Raw genomic sequence first — 22,714 nt, forward strand, 5'->3', positions numbered from 1 at the left:
TTCCAGATTCAGATGATCTCTCCCTCTCTGTTCTCCTCCAGTCACCTCTCATTAAAGCCCGTTCCTCCAGGTCTCTGATGGATCCCATCAACAGGAGGGACTGCCCCGTAAACAGGGTGTTGTCATGGTGACTCCAGCTGCAGCCCAGGCCAACAACAACACTTTAGAATGTGGCACTGCAGTAATGGAGCCCCCCCCCACCCCCCTCTCATCGCTTCCACTGCACTGTGTGTGGACATACTGGCTGTGTGGAACAGACACACACACACACACACACTGTCACTGTCAATTACCCCTGTTCCAGAGATCAGAGGGAGAGATGGTTCCAGACTCCATCAAGCCACTGATCAGCCGTGTTAAGTGAGTGACAGGTTGTGTGTGTGTGTGTGTGTGTGAGTGACAGGGTGTGTGTGTGTGTGTGTGAGTGACAGGGTGTGTGTGTGTGTGTGTGTGTGTGAGTGACAGGGTGTGTGTGTGTGACAGGGTGTGTGTGTGCATGTGTGAGTGACAGGGTGTGTGTGTGTGTGTGAGTGACAGGGTGTGGTGTGTGTGTGTGTGTGTGTGTGTGTGTGTGTGAGAGTGACAGGGTGCTGATGCTGGTCAGCCAGGGTGACTGTCAGAGACAACATCTCCAGCAGACTCACTCCTCTGCCAAGATAAGAGCTGTGTTCCAAATGGCAGCCTATTCCCCATTAAAGTACACTAGACTCAGAGAATAGGGTGCCATTAGGGATGGAACCTTGTCTTCACAAGGACACAAATATGGGAGGGGAGGACATGGGATAGGTTGGGTTAATGACATGTTTTTGTCCTAGGAAAATACCTGTATATCTCCAGCCAGACAGCCCTGTTGTGTCCTGTTAGTGGTTACAGACCAGAGCAGACTGACAGGGAGGAATGAGATCAGGGAGGATTGGGATCAGGGAAAAATGGGATCAGAGAGGAATGGGATCAGGGAGGATTGGGATCAGGGAGGATTGGGATCAGGGAGAATTGAGATCAGGGAGGAATGGGATCAGGGAGGAATGGGATCAGGGAGGAATGGGATCAGGGAGGATTGGGATCAGGGAGGAATGGGATCAGGGAGGAATGGGGTCAGGGAGGAATGGGATCAGGGAGGAATGGGATCAGGGAGGAATGGGATCAGGGAGGATTGGGATCAGGGAGGAATGGGATCAGAGAGGATTGGGATCAGAGAGGATTGGGATCAGGGAGGATTGGGATCAGGGAGGGATGGGATCAGGGAGGATTGGGATCAGGGAGGATTGGGATCAGGGAGGGAAACCACAGCTGCTCTTTGTTTTCATGACAAGGGCCAAGCAAATACACTTCTCTATACCTCCCTGTTCCCCTCCCTTCCTCCCCCCTGTCTCTCCCTTCCTCCCCCTCCCCCTGTCTCTCCCTTCCTCCCCCCTTTCTCTCCCTTCCTCCCCCTCTCTCCCTTCCTACCCCTCCCCCTGTCTCTCCCTTCCTCCCCAGTCTCTCCCTTCCTCCCCCTCCCCCCGTCCCTAATTTTCAAATAAATTCATTTAAAATCCTACAATGTGATTTTCTGGATTTTTTTCTTCTCATTTTGTCTGTCATAGTTGAAGTGTACCTATGATGAAAATTACAGGCCTCTCTCGTCTTTGTCAGTGGGAGAACTTACACAATTGGTGGCTGACTAAATACATTTTTGCCCCACTGTGTATAAAACTTGCAGCAGCACTGTCAAGGTTCGAGACGACGAGCCAATAATTAGTTTTTAGGCTTTACAGCACCTTACACAACATGTATCTGCACATTTCCCTAGTCACCCCGTTCCAATTTGAAATATAGTTGAATAGTGGAGACCAGAGTCTATCAAACTTGGGCTGTCTCTTGTGGAGGTCATAAGTGAGCTTTTCAAGAGGAAGAAAGTCAACAATCTGGTCAATCCACATTTTACATGTAGGAGGGGTATTAGAGGCCCACAATAGAATAATACATTTCTTAGCAAAGTATGTAATAGTCACAAGCAAATTTTATCTGTCAGGATCAAGAACAAAGTCCTGCTGGTCATTAAGAAGATAGATACACGGGGTGATATCAAACTGTACATCTAGTATTTTCAGAGTCTGGCAATCTCTCTACAGCTCCAAAATACATGCATATAGGTTCCACTTTCAGAGGTACATCTTTTACAGTTAGGACACATATCTGTTTTTCACCTGCTGTTCTGAAACAGTGTGATCTTCTCTCTCTTTCTGGATCCCCTTGAGGAAGAACCACCCCCCCCTTCCCAAGACATGTCTGGGCATATTGTGCAGAAATGTCGCTTTGTCTCTTGACAAAACGGTTCTCTACAACCTTTCACAGTCGTATAGATACCACTAGAGGCTGAGGTTGAACCAAACCATGACAGAAGAATAACCGTGCAGTGCTGTAAATGATAAGTAGGAAACCAATTTATTTGATATGATATCAACACATTGCAATATTTACATACAGAGTAATACAAATGTAGTCTTAGTAGCACACTGGGTAGTTTCACAAGTATTATTCGTAATATTATATTTCTTTTCAACATTTTACACTAGTTTAGACATCTTCACCATCTTGATTGCATCCAGCAAGTTTTATATTTATATTTGAGAAGGTCATTTTATTTTTATTTTTTTGTGGCGGCAAAAAAATATCATCAACACCAATTTAAAAAAAAAAAAACATGTTTTTGAAAATGCATTATTGACTGGTGAAACAACAAGATTAAAAAAAAAAACATGTTTTTGAAAATGCATTATTGACTGGTGAAACAACAAGATTAAAAAAAAAAATTCTTAACAGTAAAATACTTGAATGTAATGGAATGTATGTTGCAAGTTGTCCACAACAAAGAACGTGCACTAACAGTATCGGTAATAATAATAGGTGACAGGGTGTAGTAATCAGAACGGGTGTCACGAAGACCAATAAAATGACCGGAAAGTAAAAAAAAAATAAATAATAATATGACAATTCAAGTAAAACAGGATTTTTTTAATAATTTTTTTTTTAAAAAGACAATTGAAATCCCTTAACTTCAGTGAAGAGTGAAGATGAGGTCAATAAAACGAACATCTGTTATTCTAATGTCATCACAGAACGAAAAAAATTATGTTTTAATAACACACACAAAAAAATAAAAAATAAAAATGAGAGCCTGGTTTTGATTTGCAAAACAGGAAGTCAAAATTATATACACAACAACGGAAGTAAATTGAGTAGATAAAATACTGTGAAAACAGGCGACTTTAAAGACTTGACGAGGCTGTCCTCTAGCATCGAGTATTATGTTGATATTTAAATAATATACAACTCTTTACTATGATACAAAGTCTCTCTGTCAAGGCTTTGTGTGTTCACAACAAATACCCACGTGGCAACAATAAGCAGGAACCTATAGTAACCCCAGGAATCTACCCCTATGTGCAAACCAATCGACAGTATTGATCAGGGTCCATGATTGTACCATTAGACAGTCAGTGTCAATCTCTTACAGCCTGGCCTCTACGTCACCAGGATTGGAAGAGCCCTCCATGTCTCTATATCATTGGTTGATTGGATAAGACCGCTCTCCTCTCCTTGTATTCCAGTATTGCTCCCATTGGAGGGCTTCAGTTCGAAGTTCACCAGTCTATCTGTACACTACAAGAAAACAACAACACAATTGAACCACATTGGCAAGGAGGAGAACTCTCACAGTAGACGTACCATACATGTCTATACACATGCATTATGGTTGGATGGGGATTGATTGACTTGAGTTCACTGGATCGTCTCTTGTCTTGAAGCCCATGAACTGTGTCCCAAAATGTACCCTATTCCCTATATAGTGCACTACTTTTTTAAATATTTTTACCAGGGGCCTATGGGTTACCCTATAGGACCTGGTTAAAAGAAGTGTAAAGCTCTCTGTCTGAGGCACACTGTCTGTAGAGTTCTCTCTCCTCTTCTAGTCTAGCTCTGATGAGTCCGAGGGACAGTCCTCCCTGCGTACCCAGATGTCCTCAGCCTCCCCCCTAGACCCCTGGTCATCCACGCTCACCCCAACCAGAGCACACTGCTTCCCCGGGTGGGAGAGCCTCATCCCAGGGGTAGTGGTCCCCGTGCCTCCCTGGGGCTGGAGGTGTTTAGGGCCCACCTCTTTACATTCTTCTCCCATGGACAGGGCCCCTACGGGCCCTTCTAGGTCTGCGGTGGATAGAGGTTCAGTGGAGGGTCCTCCGACAGACTGGCAGAAATCGTCATCGTCACTAAGGATGTCTGTCTCTTTAACGTCTCCTCCTCCTTTCACCTGCGCCTCCTGCTCCTCCTCGTAGCGCTCCAGGTCAAACTGCTCCTCCACCCAGCGGTCCGTATCTCCTGCCTGCACCTCCCCCCGTCCCTGTCCTTCCTTTTGTCCCTGTCCCTCAGGCTCTTCAGGGGACAGTGGAGACAGAGGGGACTCCTGGTCCGGCTCGCCGTCGAAGACGATGTCTGTGTCGATAGTGAAACGGTTCCTCACCAGTTTCCTCCGGCCCAGGGTCCGCGCCGGGTCTGACACTGCAGAGGGAAGAAAGACACATATCATGGTTTCACTGGGATGAATTGATTATATAACCTTTATTTAACCAGGAACAAGTTCTCATTTACAACTGCGACCTGGCCAAGATAAAGCAAAACTGTGCGACACAAACAACAACACAGAGTTACACATAAACAAACGTACAGTCAATAACACAAAATAAAAGATAAATAGAAACATATATGTACAGTGTGTGCAAATGTAGAAGAGTAGGGAGGTAAAGGCAATACATAGGCCCTAGAGGTGAAAATAATTACAATGTAACATTAATACTGGAGTGAATAGATGTGCAGATGATGATGTGCAAGTAGAGATACTGGGGTGCAAAAGAGCAAGAGGGTAAGTAATAATAATGGGGATGAAGTAGATGAGGTAAGATGAGGTAGACGAGGTAAGATGAGGTAAGATGAGGTAGATGAGGTAAGATGAAGTAGATGAGGTAAGATGAGGTAGATTATGTAAGATGAGGTAAGATGAGGTAGATGAGGTAAGATGAAGTAGATGAGGTAAGATGAGGTAGATGAGGTAAGATGAAGTAGATGAGGGTAGATGAGGTAGATTATGTAAGATGAGGTAAGATGAAGTAGATGAGGTAAGATGAAGTAGATGAGGTAAGATGAGGTAGATGAGGTAAGATGAGGTAGACGAGGTAAGATGAGGTAGACGAGGTAAGATGAGGTAGACGAGGTAAGATGAGGTAGATGAAGTAGATGAGGTAAGATGAAGTAGATGAGGTAAGATGAGGTAGATGAGGTGAGATGAGGTATATGAGGTAGATGAGGTAAGATGAAGTAGATGAGGTAAGATGAGGTAGATGAGGTAAGATGAGGTATATGAGGTAGATGAAGTAAGATGAAGTAGATGAGGTAAGATGAGGTATATGAGGTAAGATGAAGTAGATGAGGTAAGATGAGGTAGATGAGGTAGATGAGGTAAGATGAGGTAGATGAGGTAAGATGAGGTAGATGAGGTAAGATGAGGTAGATGAGGTAAGATGAAGTAGATGAGGTAAGATGAGGTAGATGAGGTAAGATGAGGTAGATGAGGTAAGATGAGGTAGATGAGGTAAGATGAGGTAGATGAGGTAAGATGAAGTAGATGAGGTAGATGAGGTAAGATGAAGTAGATGAGGTAGATGAGGTAAGATGAGGTAGATGAGGTAAGATGAGGTAGATGAAGTAGATGAGGTAAGATGAAGTAGCTGAGGTAGATGAGGTAAGATGAAGTAGATGAGGTAAGATGAAGTAGATGAGGTAAGATGAAGTAGATGAGGTAAGATGAGGTAGATGAGGTAAGATGAGGTAGACGAGGTAAGATGAGGTAGATGAAGAAGATGAAGTAGACGAGGTATAATATAAACACAGCATAAAGCTAGACGTTAGCTTGATGATTAAAGCAGTTAGCCACATCCCCATCCTCCATCCCATCCCATCCTCCACAGCTCTCTCCACAGCACCTACCTGCTCTGTTCATGGCAGGTCTGGCTCCTTTCAGGGCACAGAGGCGTTTGCCTCCGAAGGGGACATACTGCTGGTTGGGGGGTAGAGACTCTGTCTTCATCAGCTGGCGCCGTTGTTTATCTCTCAGGATGGAGTGGACTGTCTTCAGGAAGTCCTTCTTACTGTCCACAGAACTGGACGAGACAGAAATGGATTTAATTGGTTGGATAATTAAGACATTCTCAGATGGTTGAGAGATATATAGGTCAACATCCACAGCATTAATCAACATCAAGGAGCTTCCACTCTTACAGCGCTTTGGAAATCAATTAATTCATTAAATATGAAAACAATTCAAGTATTTAAAATGGAAAACTATTAAGAGCTATTGATGGTGGTTCTAAAATAAATCAGTGACGTACTGTCATTGTTGTCCTCAGTCACAGGACTGACAAACATGCCATCCGTTGATCAATAAGATTAGGAGGCTCACCTGCAGCACAGGTGGAATATCCTCTCCGGCCGTCCTTCTGACTCGGACTTGACGTGGACGATCTCACATACGGCAGAGGCCTCTCCTTCTGCACGGAACACACACACGCGCACGCATGCACACACACACACACACAGGCCCACACACACAGGCCCACACACACACACACACAGGCCCACACACACACACATACAGGCCCACACACACACACACACACACACACACACACACACACACACACACTGAATGCCTCTATATTGAACTGTACCTTGGTTATTGAGGCTCTATATTGAACTGTACCTGGGTTATTGAGGCTCTATATTGAACTGTACCTTGGTTATTGAGGGCTCTATATTGAACTGTACCTTGATTATTGAGGCTCTATATTGAACTGTACCTGGGTTATTGAGGCTCTATATTGAACTGTACCTTGGTTATTGAGGGCTCTATATTGAACTGTACCTTGATTATTGAGGCTCTATATTGAACTGTACCTGGGTTATTGAGGGCTCTATATTGAACTGTACCTTGGTTATTGAGGGCTCTATATTGAACTGTACCTTGGTTATTGAGGCTCTATATTGAACTGTGTCGTACATTGGTTATTGAGGCTCTATATTGAACTGTACCTTGGTTATTGAGGGCTCTATATTGAACTGTGTCGTACATTGGTTATTGAGGCTCTATATTGAACTGTACCTTGGTTATTGAGGGCTCTATATTGAACTGTACCTTGATTATTGAGGCTCTATATTGAACTGTACCTGGGTTATTGAGGGCTCTATATTGAACTGTACCTTGGTTATTGAGGGCTCTATATTGAACTGTACCTTGGTTATTGAGGCTCTATATTGAACTGTGTCGTACATTGGTTATTGAGGCTCTATATTGAACTGTACCTTGGTTATTGAGGGCTCTATATTGAACTGTACCTTGGTTATTGAGGGCTCTATATTGAACTGTACCTTGGTTATTGAGGGCTCTATATTGAACTGTACCTTGGTTATTGAGGCCTCTATATTGAACTGTACCTTGGTTATTGAGGCTCTATATTGAACTGTACCTTGGTTATTGAGGGCTCTATATTGAACTGTACCTTGGATATTGAGGCTCTATATTGAACTGTACCTTGGTTATTGAGGGCTCTATATTGAACTGTACCTTGGTTATTGAGGGCTCTATATTGAACTGTACCTTGGTTATTGAGGCCTCTATATTGAACTGTATCTGGGTTATTGAGGGCTCTATATTGAACTGTACCTTGGTTATTGAGGGCTCTATATTGAACTGTACCTTGGTTATTGAGGGCTCTATATTGAACTGTACTGGGCTCTATGTTGTACTGTAAATTGGTTTTTGAGGGCTCTATATTGAACTGTACCTTGGATATTGAGGGCTCTATATTGAACTGTACCTTGGTTATTGAGGGCTCTATATTGAACTGTACCTTGGTTATAGAGGCTCTATATTGAACTGTACCTTGGTTATTGAGGCTCTATATTGAACTGTACCTTGGATATTGAGGCTCTATATTGAACTGTACCTTGGATATTGAGGGCTCTATATTGAACTGTACCTTGGATTTTGAGGGCTCTATATTGAACTGTACCTTGGTTATTGAGGCTCTATATTGAACTGTACCTTGGTTATTGAGGCTCTATATTGAACTGTACCTTGGTTATTGAGGCTCTATATTGAACTGTACCTTGGTTATTGAGGGCTCTATATTGAACTGTACCTTGGTTATTGAGGGCTCTATATTGAACTGTACCTTGGTTATTGAGGCCTCTATATTGAACTGTATCTGGGTTATTGAGGGCTCTATATTGAACTGTACCTTGGTTATTGAGGGCTCTATATTGAACTGTACCTTGGTTATTGAGGGCTCTATATTGAACTGTACTGGGCTCTATGTTGTACTGTAAATTGGTTTTTGAGGGCTCTATATTGAACTGTACCTTGGATATTGAGGGCTCTATATTGAACTGTACCTTGGTTATTGAGGGCTCTATATTGAACTGTACCTTGGTTATTGAGGGCTCTATATTGAACTGTACCTTGGTTATTGAGGCTCTATATTGAACTGTACCTGGGTTATTGAGGGCTCTATATTGAACTGTACCTTGGTTATTGAGGGCTCTATATTGAACTGTACCTTGGTTATTGAGGCTCTATATTGAACTGTGTCGTACATTGGTTATTGAGGCTCTATATTGAACTGTACCTTGGTTATTGAGGGCTCTATATTGAACTGTACCTTGGTTATTGAGGGCTCTATATTGAACTGTACCTTGGTTATTGAGGGCTCTATATTGAACTGTACCTTGGTTATTGAGGCCTCTATATTGAACTGTACCTTGGTTATTGAGGCTCTATATTGAACTGTACCTTGGTTATTGAGGGCTCTATATTGAACTGTACCTTGGATATTGAGGCTCTATATTGAACTGTACCTTGGTTATTGAGGGCTCTATATTGAACTGTACCTTGGATATTGAGGGCTCTATATTGAACTGTACCTTGGATATTGAGGCTCTATATTGAACTCTACCTTGGATATTGAGGGCTCTATATTGAACTGTACTGGGCTCTATGTTGTACTGTAAATTGGTTTTTGAGGGCTCTATATTTTATTGAGGGCTCTATATTGAACTGTACCTTGGATTTTGAGGGCTCTATATTGAACTGTACCTTGGTTATTGAGGCTCTATATTGAACTGTACCTTGGTTATTGAGGCTCTATATTGAACTGTACCTTGGTTATTGAGGCTCTATATTGAACTGTACCTTGGTTATTGAGGGCTCTATATTGAACTGTACCTTGGTTATTGAGGGCTCTATATTGAACTGTACCTTGGTTATTGACTGGCCTCTATATTGAACTGTATCTGGGTTATTGAGGGCTCTATATTGAACTGTACCTTGGTTATTGAGGGCTCTATATTGAACTGTACCTTGGTTATTGAGGGCTCTATATTGAACTGTACTGGGCTCTATGTTGTACTGTAAATTGGTTTTTGAGGGCTCTATATTGAACTGTACCTTGGATATTGAGGGCTCTATATTGAACTGTACCTTGGTTATTGAGGGCTCTATATTGAACTGTACCTTGGTTATAGAGGCTCTATATTGAACTGTACCTTGGTTATTGAGGCTCTATATTGAACTGTACCTTGGATATTGAGGCTCTATATTGAACTGTACCTTGGATATTGAGGGCTCTATATTGAACTGTACCTTGGATTTTGAGGGCTCTATATTGAACTGTACCTTGGTTATTGAGGCTCTATATTGAACTGTACCTTGGTTATTGAGGCTCTATATTGAACTGTACCTTGGTTATTGAGGCTCTATATTGAACTGTACCTTGGATATTGAGGGCTCTATATTGAACTGTACCTTGGTTATTGAGGGCTCTATATTGAACTGTACCTTGGTTATAGAGGCTCTATATTGAACTGTACCTTGGATATTGAGGGCTCTATATTGAACTGTACCTTGGTTATTGAGGGCTCTATATTGAACTGTACCTTGGATATTGAGGGCTCTATATTGAACTGTACCTTGGATATTGAGGCTCTATATTGAACTCTACCTTGGATATTGAGGGCTCTATATTGAACTGTACCTTGGATTTTGAGGGCTCTATATTGAACTGTACCTTGGTTATTGAGGGCTCTATATTGAACTGTACCTTGGATATTGAGGCTCTATATTGAACTGTACCTTGGTTATTAAGAGCTCGGACTTGGAGCGTGTCTGTGGAGATCATGTGACGGAAGCGGAATGGGTCCTTGTCTTCAGACGAGACTGACGACGCTCGATGGGAGCCACCCTGAGAGACACAGACAGACCTTAGATACGCCCCCCAGACAGACAGACAGATGCTCGATGGGAGCCACCCTGAGAGACACAGACAGACCTTAGATACGCCCCCCAGACAGACAGACAGATGCTCGATGGGAGCCACCCTGAGAGACACACAGACAGACCTTAGATACGCTCCCCCAACAGACCAACACGCACCTGACCCCAACCATGATGTCATCAGAGCGATGGAACTCACCATTTTCTTCTTCTGCTTGGAGCCATCCTTGCACACAAACACCACAGCTGTTTTGAAGACTGAACGAAGAAGATTGGTTAGCAGCAAGAATTCTCAAACTGATTTCTCAAAACCACTTCATTGTTTGAGTAATACTTTTCAAATACACAAGTAAGATACCATAATATATTATGCGATCATTGAGTTATCAGGCTTGCACTCAGTCCCAAATGGGCTGTGGTCAAAAGTTGTGCACTATATAGGGAATAGGGGACACCGTTTGTCATTAGACAGAGTGGTACATGTATCCTTAACTAACAGACAGCCAGTCTAAGAGTGATCAAGAGAAGGATCTAAGTAGATTCATCCTGTTCTAGAACTAGAACCCCATTAGCTGCAAGGTTCTGAGTAGATTCATCCTGTTCTAGAACTAGAACCCCATTAGCTGCATGGTTCTGAGTGGATTCATCCTGTTCTAGAACTAGAACCCCATTAGCTGCATGGTTCTGAGTAGGCCATTAGGTATTAGGATGTACACGAGGTGTTGTCCTTAACGTACTGAATGCAGCCAGTTGGGGTTCTTTCTTCCATTTGCCCAGGGAGGAGGGAGGGTTGATCCAGGCTACGCTGGTGTGGAGCAGCAAGTCCCCCATCGACAGATCAGCAACCTACAACACAACCATGATACAACCATGTTACAACCATGTTACAGCACAACCATGTTACAACCATGTTACAGCACAACCATGTTACAACCATGTTACAACACAACCATGATACAACACAACCATGTTACAGCACAACCATGTTACAACAATGTTACAACCATGTTACAACCATGTTACAACACAACCATGTTACAACAATGTTACAACCATGTTACAGCACAACCATGTTACAACCATGTTACAACACAACCATGATACAACACAACCATGTTACAGCACAACCATGTTACAACCATGTTACAGCACAACCATGTTACAACCATGTTACAACACAACCATGATACAACACAACCATGTTACAGCACAACCATGTTACAACAATGTTACAACCATGTTACAACACAACCATGTTACAACCATGTTACAACACAACCATGATACAACACAACCATGTTACAACCATGTTACAACCATGTTACAACACAACCATGTTACAACACAACCATGTTACAACCATGTTACAACACAACCATGATACAACCATGTTACAACACAACCATGTTACAACACAACCATGTTACAACACAACCATGATACAACACAACCATGTTACAACCATGTTACAACCATGTTAAAACACAACCATGTTACAACACAACCATGTTACAACCATGTTACAACACAACCATGTTACAACCATGTTACAACCATGTTACAACACAACCATGTTACAACCATGTTACAACACAACCATGTTACAACACAACCATGTTACAACACAACCATGATACAACCATGTTACAACACAACCATGTTACAACCATGTTACAACACAACCATGTTACAACCATGTTACAGCACAACCATGTTACAGCACAACCATGTTACAACACAACCATGTTACAACACAACCATGTTACAACCATGTTACAACACAACCATGTTACAACACAACCATGTTACAACCATGTTACAACCATGTTACAACACAACCATGTTACAACACAACCATGTTACAACACAACCATGATACAACACAACCATGTTACAACACAACCATGTTACAACCATGTTACAACCATGTTACAACCATGTTACAACCATGTTACAACACAACCATGTTACAACACAACCATGTTACAACCATGTTACAACAACCATGTTACAACCATGTTACAACCATGTTACAACACAACCATGTTACAACACAACCATGTTACAACACAACCATGTTACAACACAACCATGTTACAACCATGTTACAGCACAACCATGTTACAACCATGTTACAACACAACCATGTTACAACACAACCATGTTACACCAATGTTACATTATCAACACACCAATGTTACATTATCAACACACCAATGTTACATTATCAACACACCAATGTTACCCCTTAACACAGCAATGCCATCCCTCAGCATACTCCGAGAACGTCTCAAATGACACCCTATTCCCTATATAGTGCACTACTTTAGACCAGAGCCCTATTCCCTATATAGTGGTACTACTATAGATCAGAGCCCTATTCCCTATATAGTGGTACTACTATAGATCAGAGCCCTATTCCCTATATAGAGGTACTACTATAGATCAGAGCCCTATTCCCTATATAGTGCACTACTTTAGATCAGAGCCCTATTCCCTATATAGTGGTACTACTATAGATCAGAGCCCTATTCCCTATATAGTGGTACTACTATAGATCAGAGCCCTATTCCCTATATAGTGGTACTACTATAGATCAGAGCCCTATTCCCTATATAGTGGCACTACTATAGATCAGAGCCCTATTCCCTATATAGTGGTACTACTATAGATCAGAGCCCTATTCCCTATATAGTGGTACTACTATAGATCAGAGCCCTATTCCCTATATAGTGGTACTACTATAGATCAGAGCCCTATTCCCTATATAGTGGCACTACTATAGATCAGAGCCCTATTCCCTATATAGTGGCACTACTATAGATCAGAGCCCTATTCCCTATATAGTGGCACTACTATAGATCAGAGCCCTATTCCCTATATAGTGGCACTACTTTAGACCTGAGCCCTATTCCCTATATAGTGCACTACTTTAGACCTGAGCCCTATTCCCTATATAGTGGTACTACTATAGATCAGAGCCCTATTCCCTATATAGTGGCACTACTATAGATCAGAGCCTGCTGACACTGACTGATCCCACAGACACACCTGGAGAACATTAGGAGACTTACAACACCACCACCGTACCTCTCCTTACACCACCACCACCGTACCTCTTCTTACAACACCACCGTACCTCTCCTTACACCACCACCACCGTACCTCTCCTTATACCACCACCACCGTACCTCTCCTTATACCACCACCACCGTAGCTCTCCTTACACCACCACCACCGTACCTCTTCTTACACCACCACCACCGTACCTCTCCTTACACCACCACCACCGTACCTCTCCTTACACCACCACCACCGTACCTCTCCTTATACCACCACCACCGTACCTCTCCTTACACCACCACCACCGTACCTCTCCTTACACCACCACCACCGTACCTCTTCTTACACCACCACCACCGTACCTCTCCTTACAACAACACCACCACCGTACCTCTTCTTACACCACCACCACCGTACCTCTCCTTACACCACCACCACCGTACCTCTTCTTACACCACCACCACCGTACCTCTCCTTACAACAACACCACCGTACCTCTCCTTACACCACCACCACCGTACCTCTCCTTACACCACCACCACCGTACCTCTTCTTACACCACCACCACCGTACCTCTCCTTACACCACCACCACCGTACCTCTCCTTACACCACCACCACCGTACCTCTCCTTACACCACCACCACCGTACCTCTCCTTACACCACCACCACCGTACCTCTCCTTACACCACCACCACCGTACCTCTCCTTACACCACCACCGTACCTCTCCTTACACCACCACCACCGTACCTCTCCTTACACCACCACCACCGTACCTCTTCTTACACCACCACCACCGTACCTCTCCTTACACCACCACCGTACCTCTCCTTACACCACCACCACCACCATACCTCTCCTTACACCACCACCGTACCTCTCCTTACACCACCACCACCGTACCTCTTCTTACACCACCACCACCGTACCTCTCCTTACACCACCACCGTACCTCTCCTTACACCACCACCACCACCGTACCTCTCCTTACACCACCACCACCGTACCTCTCCTTACACCACCACCACCGTACCTCTCCTTACACCACCACCACCGTACCTCTCCTTATACCACCACCACCGTACCTCTCCTTACACCACCACCACCACCGTACCTCTCACCACACCACCACCACCACCGTACCTCTCCTTACAACACCACCACCGTACCTCTCCTTACACCACCACCACCGTACCTCTCCTTACACCACCACCACCGTACCTCTCCTTACACCACCACCACCGTACCTCTTCGTACACCAACACCACCGTACCTCTCCTTACACCACCACCACCACCACCGTACCTCTCCTTACAACACCACTACCACCGTACCTCTCCTTACACCACCACCACCACCGTACCTCTCCTTACAACACCACCACCGTACCTCTCCTTACACCACCACCACCACCGTACCTCTCCTTACACCACCACCACCGTACCTCTCCTTACACCACCACCACCGTACCTCTCCTTACACCACCACCGTACCTCTCCTTACACCACCACCACCGTACCTCTTCTTACACCACCACCACCGTACCTCTCCTTACACCACCACCACCGTACCTCTTCGTACACCAACACCACCGTACCTCTCCTTACACCACCACCACCACTGTACCTCTCCTTACACCACCACCACCGTACCTCTTCGTACACCAACACCACCGTACCTGTTTCTTGTCTCCACTCTGCTCCGCTATGAGCTGGTCAAACACCACCGTACCTCTTCGTACACCAACACCACCGTACCTGTTTCTTGTCTCCACTCTGCTCCGCTATGAGCTGGTCAAACACCACCGTACCTCTTCGTACACCAACACCACCGTACCTGTTTCTTGTCTCCACTCTGCTCCGCTATGAGCTGGTCAAACACCACCGTACCTCTTCGTACACCAACACCACCGTACCTGTTTCTTGTCTCCACTCTGCTCCGCTATGAGCTGGTCAAACACCACCGTACCTCTTCGTACACCAACACCACCGTACCTGTTTCTTGTCTCCACTCTGCTCCGCTATGAGCTGGTCAAACACCACCGTACCTCTTCGTACACCAACACCACCGTACCTGTTTTTTTGTCTCCACTCTGCTCCGCTATGAGCTGGTCAAACACCACCGTACCTCTTCGTACACCAACACCACCGTACCTGTTTCTTGTCTCCACTCTGCTCCGCTATGAGCTGGTCAAACACCACCGTACCTCTTCGTACACCAACACCACCGTACCTGTTTCTTGTCTCCACTCTGCTCCGCTATGAGCTGGTCAAACACCACCGTACCTCTTCGTACACCAACACCACCGTACCTGTTTCTTGTCTCCACTCTGCTCCGCTATGAGCTGGTCAAACACCACCGTACCTCTTCGTACACCAACACCACCGTACCTGTTTCTTGTCTCCACTCTGCTCCGCTATGAGCTGGTCAAACACCACCCCAAACTCCTCGTGGATCTTCTGCATCTCATTGATGTGACTGGCCACCTTGTTCATGGCCTTCATAGCAACTGGACAGGAAGGAGAGAGAAGAGGAACACTATTATACTAAACCTAACCCTTCTGCATCTCATTGATGTCCCATTACCCAACCTCCCACCCATTACCAACCCAACCCAACCACCCTCCCACCCATTACCAACCCAACCACCCTCCCACCCATTACCAACTGGCCACCCACCACCCTCCCACCCATTACCAACCCAACCACCCTCCCACCCATTACCCAACATTCCACCCATTACCAACCCAACCCAACCACCCTCCCACCCATTACCTACTCAACCACCCTCCCACCCATTACCAACCTAACCACCCATTACCCACCCTCCCTCCCATTACCAACCCAACCACCCTCCCACCCATTACCCAACCTTCCACCCATTACCAACCCAACCACCCTCCCACCCATTACCAACCCAACCACCCATTACCCACCCTCACCCTCCCCCATTACCAACCCACCCACCCTCCCACCCATTACCAACCCAACCACCCTCCCACCCATTACCAACCCACCCACCCTCCCCCATTACCTACCCAACCACCCTCCCACCCATTACCAACCCAACCACCCTCCCACCCATTACCAACCAAACCACCCTCCCATCCATTACCAACCCAACCACCCTCCCACCCATTACCAACACAACCACCCTCCCATTACCAACCCAACCACCCTCCAACCCATTACCAACCCAACCACCCTCCCACCCATTACCCACCCAACCACCCTCCCACCCATTACCAACCCAACCCTCCCACCCATTACCCACCCAACCACCCTCCCCCATTAACAACCCAACCACCCTCACACCCATTACCAACCCAACCACCCATTACCCACCCTCACCGATCCACCAACCCACCCACCCACCCATTACCAACCCAACCACCCCCCCATTACCCACCATCCCCCACATTACCAACCCAACAACCCATTACCAACCCATCCCCCCTCCCCCCATTACCAACCCACCCACCGTCCACCCATTACCAACCCAACCACCCTCCCACCCATTACCAACCCAACCACCCATTACCAACCCTCACCGATCCACCCAACCACCCTCCCCCCATTACCCACCCTCCCCCATTACCAACCCAACCACCCATTACCAACCCAACCACCCTCCCCCATTACCAACCCAACCATCCTCCCACCCATTACCAACCCAACCACCCCCCCATTACCAACCCAACCACCCTCCCACCCATTACCAACCCAACCACCCATTACCCACCCTCACCCTCCCCATTACCAACCCAACCACCCTCCCACCCATTACCTACCCACCAACCCAACCACCCATTACCAACCCAACCACCCTCCCACCCATTACCAACCCAACCAAACCCCTCCCACCCATTACCAAACCAACCACCCTCCCACCCATTACCAACCCAACCACCCTCCCACCCATTACCCACCCTCACCGATCCAACCACCCACCCACTCATTACCAACCCAACCACCCTCCCACCCATTACCCAACCTTCCACCCAACCCAACCACCCTCCCACCCATTACCTACCCAACAACCCTCCCACCATTTACCAACCCAACCACCCTCCCACCCATTACCAACCCAACCACCCTCCCACCCATTACCCAACCTCCCACCCATTACCCACCCTCACCGATCCACCCACCCACCCACTCATTACCAACCCAACCACCCTCCCACCCATTACCCAACCTTCCACCCAACCCAACCACCCTCCCACCCATTACCAACCCAACCACCCTCCCACCCATTACCAACCCAACCACCCTCCCACCCATTACCAACCCAACCACCCTCCCACCCATTATCAACCCAACCACCCTCCCACCCATTACCAACCCAACCACCCTCCCATTACCAACCAAACCACCCTCCCACCCATTACCAACCTAACCACCCATTACCCACCCTCCCCCCATTACCAACCCAACCACCCTACCACCCATTACCAACCCAACCACCCTCCCACCCATTACCAACCCAACCACCCTCCCACCCATTACCCAACCTTCCACCCATTACCAACCCAACCACCCTACCACCCATTACCAACCCAACCACCCTCCCACCCATTACCTACCCAACAACCCTCCCACCATTTACCAACCCAACCACCCTCCCACCATTTACCAACCCATTACCCAAACTCCCACCCATTACCAACCCAACCCAACCACCCTCCCACCCATTACCAACCCAACCACCCTCCCACCCATTACCCAACATTCCACCCATTACCAACCCAACCCAACCACCCTCCCACCCATTACCTACTCAACCACCCTCCCACCCATTACCAACCTAACCACCCATTACCCACCCTCCCTCCCATTACCAACCCAACCACCCTCCCACCCATTACCCAACCTTCCACCCAACCCAACCACCCTCCCACCCATTACCAACCCAACAACCCTCCCACCATTTACCAACCCAACCACCCTCCCACCCATTACCAACCCAACCACCCTCCCACCCATTACCCAACCTCCCACCCATTACCCACCCTCAATCCACCCACCCACCCACTCATTACCAACCCAACCACCCTCCCACCCATTACCCAACCTTCCAACCCAACCACCCTCCCACCCATTACCAACCCAACCACCCTCCCACCCATTACCAACCCAACCACCCTCCCACCCATTACCAACCCAACCACCCTCCCACCCATTATCAACCCAACCACCCTCCCACCCATTACCAACCCAACCACCCTCCCATTACCAACCAAACCACCCTCCCACCCATTACCAACCTAACCACCCATTACCCACCCTCCCCCCATTACCAACCCAACCACCCTACCACCCATTACCAACCCAACCACCCTCCCACCCATTACCAACCCAACCACCCTCCCACCCATTACCCAACCTTCCACCCATTACCAACCCAACCACCCTACCACCCATTACCAACCCAACCACCCTCCCACCCATTTACCCAACAACCCTCCACCATTTACCAACCCAACCACCCTCCCACCATTTACCAACCCATTACCCAAACTCCCACCCATTACCAACCCAACCCAACCACCCTCCCACCCATTACCAACCCAACCACCCTCCCACCCATTACCCAACATTCCACCCATTACCAACCCACCCAACCACCCTCCCACCCATTACCAACTCAACCACCCTCCCACCCATTACCAACCTAACCACCCATTACCCACCCCTCCCCCATTACCAACCCAACCACCCTCCCACCCATTACCCAACCTTCCACCCATTACCAACCCAACCACCCTCCCACCCATTACCCAACCTTCCACCCATTACCAACCCAACCACCCTCCCACCCATTACCAACCCAACCACCCTCCCACCCATTACCAAACCAACCACCCTCCCACCCATTACCAACCCAACCACCCATTACCCACCCTCACCGATCCACCCACCCACCCACTCATTACCAACCCAACCACCCTCCCACCCATTACCCAACCTTCCACCCAACCCAACCACCCTCCCACCCATTACCAACTCAACCACCCTCCCACCCATTACCAACCTAACCACCCATTACCCACCCACCCCTCCCATTACCAACCCAACCACCCTCCCACCCATTACCCAACCTTCCACCCATTACCAACCCAACCACCCTCCCACCCATTACCTACCACCCATTACCCACCCTCACCCTCCCCATTACCAACCCACCCACCCTCCCACCCATTACCAACCCACCCACCCTCCCCCATTACCTACCCAACCACCCTCCCACCCATTACCAACCCAACCACCCTCCCACCCATTACCAACCAAACCACCCTCCCACCCATTACCAACCCAACCACCCTCCCACCCATTACCAACCCAACCACCCTCCCACCCATTACCAACACAACCACCCTCCCATTACCAACCCAACCACCCTCCAACCCATTACCAACCCAACCACCCTCCCACCCATTACCCACCCACCCAACCACCCTCCCACCCATTACCAACCCAACCCACCCTCCCACCCATTACCCACCCAACCACCCTCCCCCCATTAACAACCCAACCACCCTCACACCCATTACCAACCCAACCACCCATTACCCACCCTCACCGATCCACCAACCCACCCACCCACCCATTACCAACCCAACCATCCCCCCCCATTACCCACCATCCCCACATTACCAACCCAACCACCCATTACCAACCCATCCCCCTCCCCCATTACCAACCCACCCACCGTCCCACCCATTACCAACCCAACCACCCTCCCACCCATTACCAACCCAACCACCCATTACCAACCCTCACCGATCCACCCATTACCAACCCAACCACCCTCCCCCATTACCCACCCTCCCCCCATTACCAACCCAACCACCCATTACCAACCCAACCACCCTCCCCCATTACCAACCCAACCATCCTCCCACCCATTACCAACCCAACCACCCTCCCCCCATTACCAACCCAACCACCCTCCCACCCATTACCAACCCAACCACCCATTACCCACCCTCCCCCATTACCAACCCAACCACCCTCCCACCCATTACCTACCCACCAACCCAACCACCCTCCCACCCATTACCAACCCAACCACCCTCCCACCCATTACCAACCCAACCACCCTCCCACCCATTACCAAACCAACCACCCTCCCACCCATTACCAACCCAACCACCCTCCCACCCATTACCAACCCAACCACCCTCCCACCCATTACCCACCCTCACCGATCCACCCACCCACCCACTCATTACCAACCCAACCACCCTCCACCCATTACCCAACCTTCCACCCAACCCAACCACCCTCCCACCCATTACCTACCCAACAACCCTCCCACCATTTACCAACCCAACCACCCTCCCACCCATTACCAACCCAACCACCCTCCCACCCATTACCCAACCTCCCACCCATTACCTACCCACCAACCCAACCACCCTCCCACCCATTACCAACCCAACCACCCTCCCACCCATTACCAACCCAACCACCCTCCCACCCATTACCAACCCACCCACCCTCCCACCCACCCTCCCACCCATTACCAACCCAACCACCCTCCCACCCATTACCAACCCAACCACCCTCCCACCCTTTACCAACCCAACCACCCTCCCATTACCAACCCAACCACCCTCCCACCCATTACCAACCCAACCATCCTCCCACCCATTACCCACCCTCCCACCCATTACCAACCCAACCACCCTCCCACCCATTACCAACCCAACCACCCTCCCACCCATTACCCACCCTCACCGATCCACCCACCCACCCACTCATTACCAACCCAACCACCCTCCCACCCATTACCCAACCTTCCACCCATTACCAACCCAACCCAACCACCCTCCCACCCATTACCTACCCAACAACCCTCCCACCATTTACCAACCCAACCACCCTCCCACCCATTACCAACCCAACCACCCTCCCACCCATTACCCAACCTCCCACCATTTACCAACCCAACCACCCTCCCACCCATTACCAACCCAACCACCCTCCCACCCATTACCTACTCAACCACCCTCCCACCCATTACCAACCTAACCACCCATTACCCACCCTCCCTCCCATTACCAACCCAACCACCCTCCCACCCATTACCCAACCTTCCACCCATTACCAACCCAACCACCCTACCACCCATTACCAACCCAACCACCCTCCCACCCATTACCAACCCAACCACCCTCCCACCCATTACCAACCCAACCACCCTCCCACCCATTACCCAACCTTCCACCCATTACCAACCCAAACCAACCACCCTCCCACCCATTACCTACTCAACCACCCTCCCACCCATTACCCACCTTCACCGATCCACCCACCCACCCATTACCAACCCAACCACCCTCCCATCCATTACCCAACCACCCTCCCACCCATTACCAACCCAACCACCCTCCCACCCATTACCCAACCTCCCACCCATTACCAACCCAACCCTCCCACCCATTACCCACCCTCACCGATCCACCCACCCACCCATTACCAACCCAACCACCCTCCCACCCCTACCAACCCAATCACCCTACCCCATTACCACCCACCCACCCTCCCTCCCTCCCTCCTTACCATTCAGGTGATAGTGTTCCTCACTGTCCGGGTCCGTCAGTGAGTACAGCTCTCTCAGTAGTAGTGGGTACTTCAGAACTCTCTGGATGGGTTTGATCAGGTAGGACTCCAGGGTTGAGGAGTGTTGCTGTTTCGGGTTCCTCTCTTCCAGAAACGCCTTGAAGTCTGCATCGGTCTTAGCTAGATGTGCAATGAGATGGGAGGAGAAGGTTTTACACACGTAACCTCCAAGTGTTTCAGAGGAGCTGGATAATTAAATAACATCCGACTTAGAGAAGTCCCCCTGAATGTTTGTTGCTACCATGCTCTTGCGTCAGGGGTGTCAAACTCATTTTTATTTACCTTTATTTAACCAAGTCAGGTGTATGTTACCTTTATTTAACTAGGCAAGTCAGTTAAGAACAAATTCTTATTTTCAATGACGGCCTAGGAACAGTGGGTTAACTAACTGCCTGTTCAGGGGCAGAACGACAGATTTGTACCTTGTCAGTTCGGGGGTTTGAACTTGCAACCTTCCGGTTACTTCCTTCCTCTAACCACTAGGCTACGCTGCCGCTCATTCCATGGACCTTGTGTCTGCAGGTTTTTCCTTTTCCCTCTCAATTAATACCTAGACAACCAGGGGAGTTATTTACTTAATTCATCAATCAAGCACAAGGAAGGAGCAAAAACCCGCAGATATTCGGCCCTCTGCGGAATGAGTTTGACACGGATGTGA

General features: G+C 48.0%; 1 protein-coding gene across 3 annotated transcripts in view; it reads right to left on the bottom strand.

Moving 5' to 3' along the window:
• Nucleotides 1-2,404: 2,404 nt before the first annotated feature.
• Nucleotides 2,405-22,714, bottom strand: part of LOC115127065 (rho guanine nucleotide exchange factor TIAM1-like) — a 254,164-nt gene continuing 233,854 nt past the window's right edge. For 2 of the 3 annotated variants that reach the window (XM_065024176.1, XM_065024177.1), the window contains exons 22-29: nucleotides 21,997-22,176; nucleotides 15,819-15,937; nucleotides 11,101-11,209; nucleotides 10,563-10,621; nucleotides 10,223-10,331; nucleotides 6,497-6,584; nucleotides 6,025-6,197; nucleotides 2,405-4,542 (exon numbers count right to left, since the gene is read on the bottom strand). In XM_065024176.1, the coding sequence (XP_064880248.1) occupies nucleotides 3,953-4,542; nucleotides 6,025-6,197; nucleotides 6,497-6,584; nucleotides 10,223-10,331; nucleotides 10,563-10,621; nucleotides 11,101-11,209; nucleotides 15,819-15,937; nucleotides 21,997-22,176 (1,427 nt within the window). In that variant the 3' untranslated portion in view covers nucleotides 2,405-3,952. Of the gene's footprint in view, nucleotides 4,543-6,024; nucleotides 6,198-6,496; nucleotides 6,585-10,222; nucleotides 10,332-10,357; nucleotides 10,468-10,562; nucleotides 10,622-11,100; nucleotides 11,210-15,818; nucleotides 15,938-21,996; nucleotides 22,177-22,714 lie in introns of those variants that run through there. The other variant, XM_065024178.1, reaches the window with a different exon arrangement.

Source organism: Oncorhynchus nerka, linkage group LG11, assembly GCF_034236695.1.
Source record: "Oncorhynchus nerka isolate Pitt River linkage group LG11, Oner_Uvic_2.0, whole genome shotgun sequence".
NCBI classification, from domain to species: Eukaryota; Metazoa; Chordata; class Actinopteri; order Salmoniformes; family Salmonidae; genus Oncorhynchus; species Oncorhynchus nerka.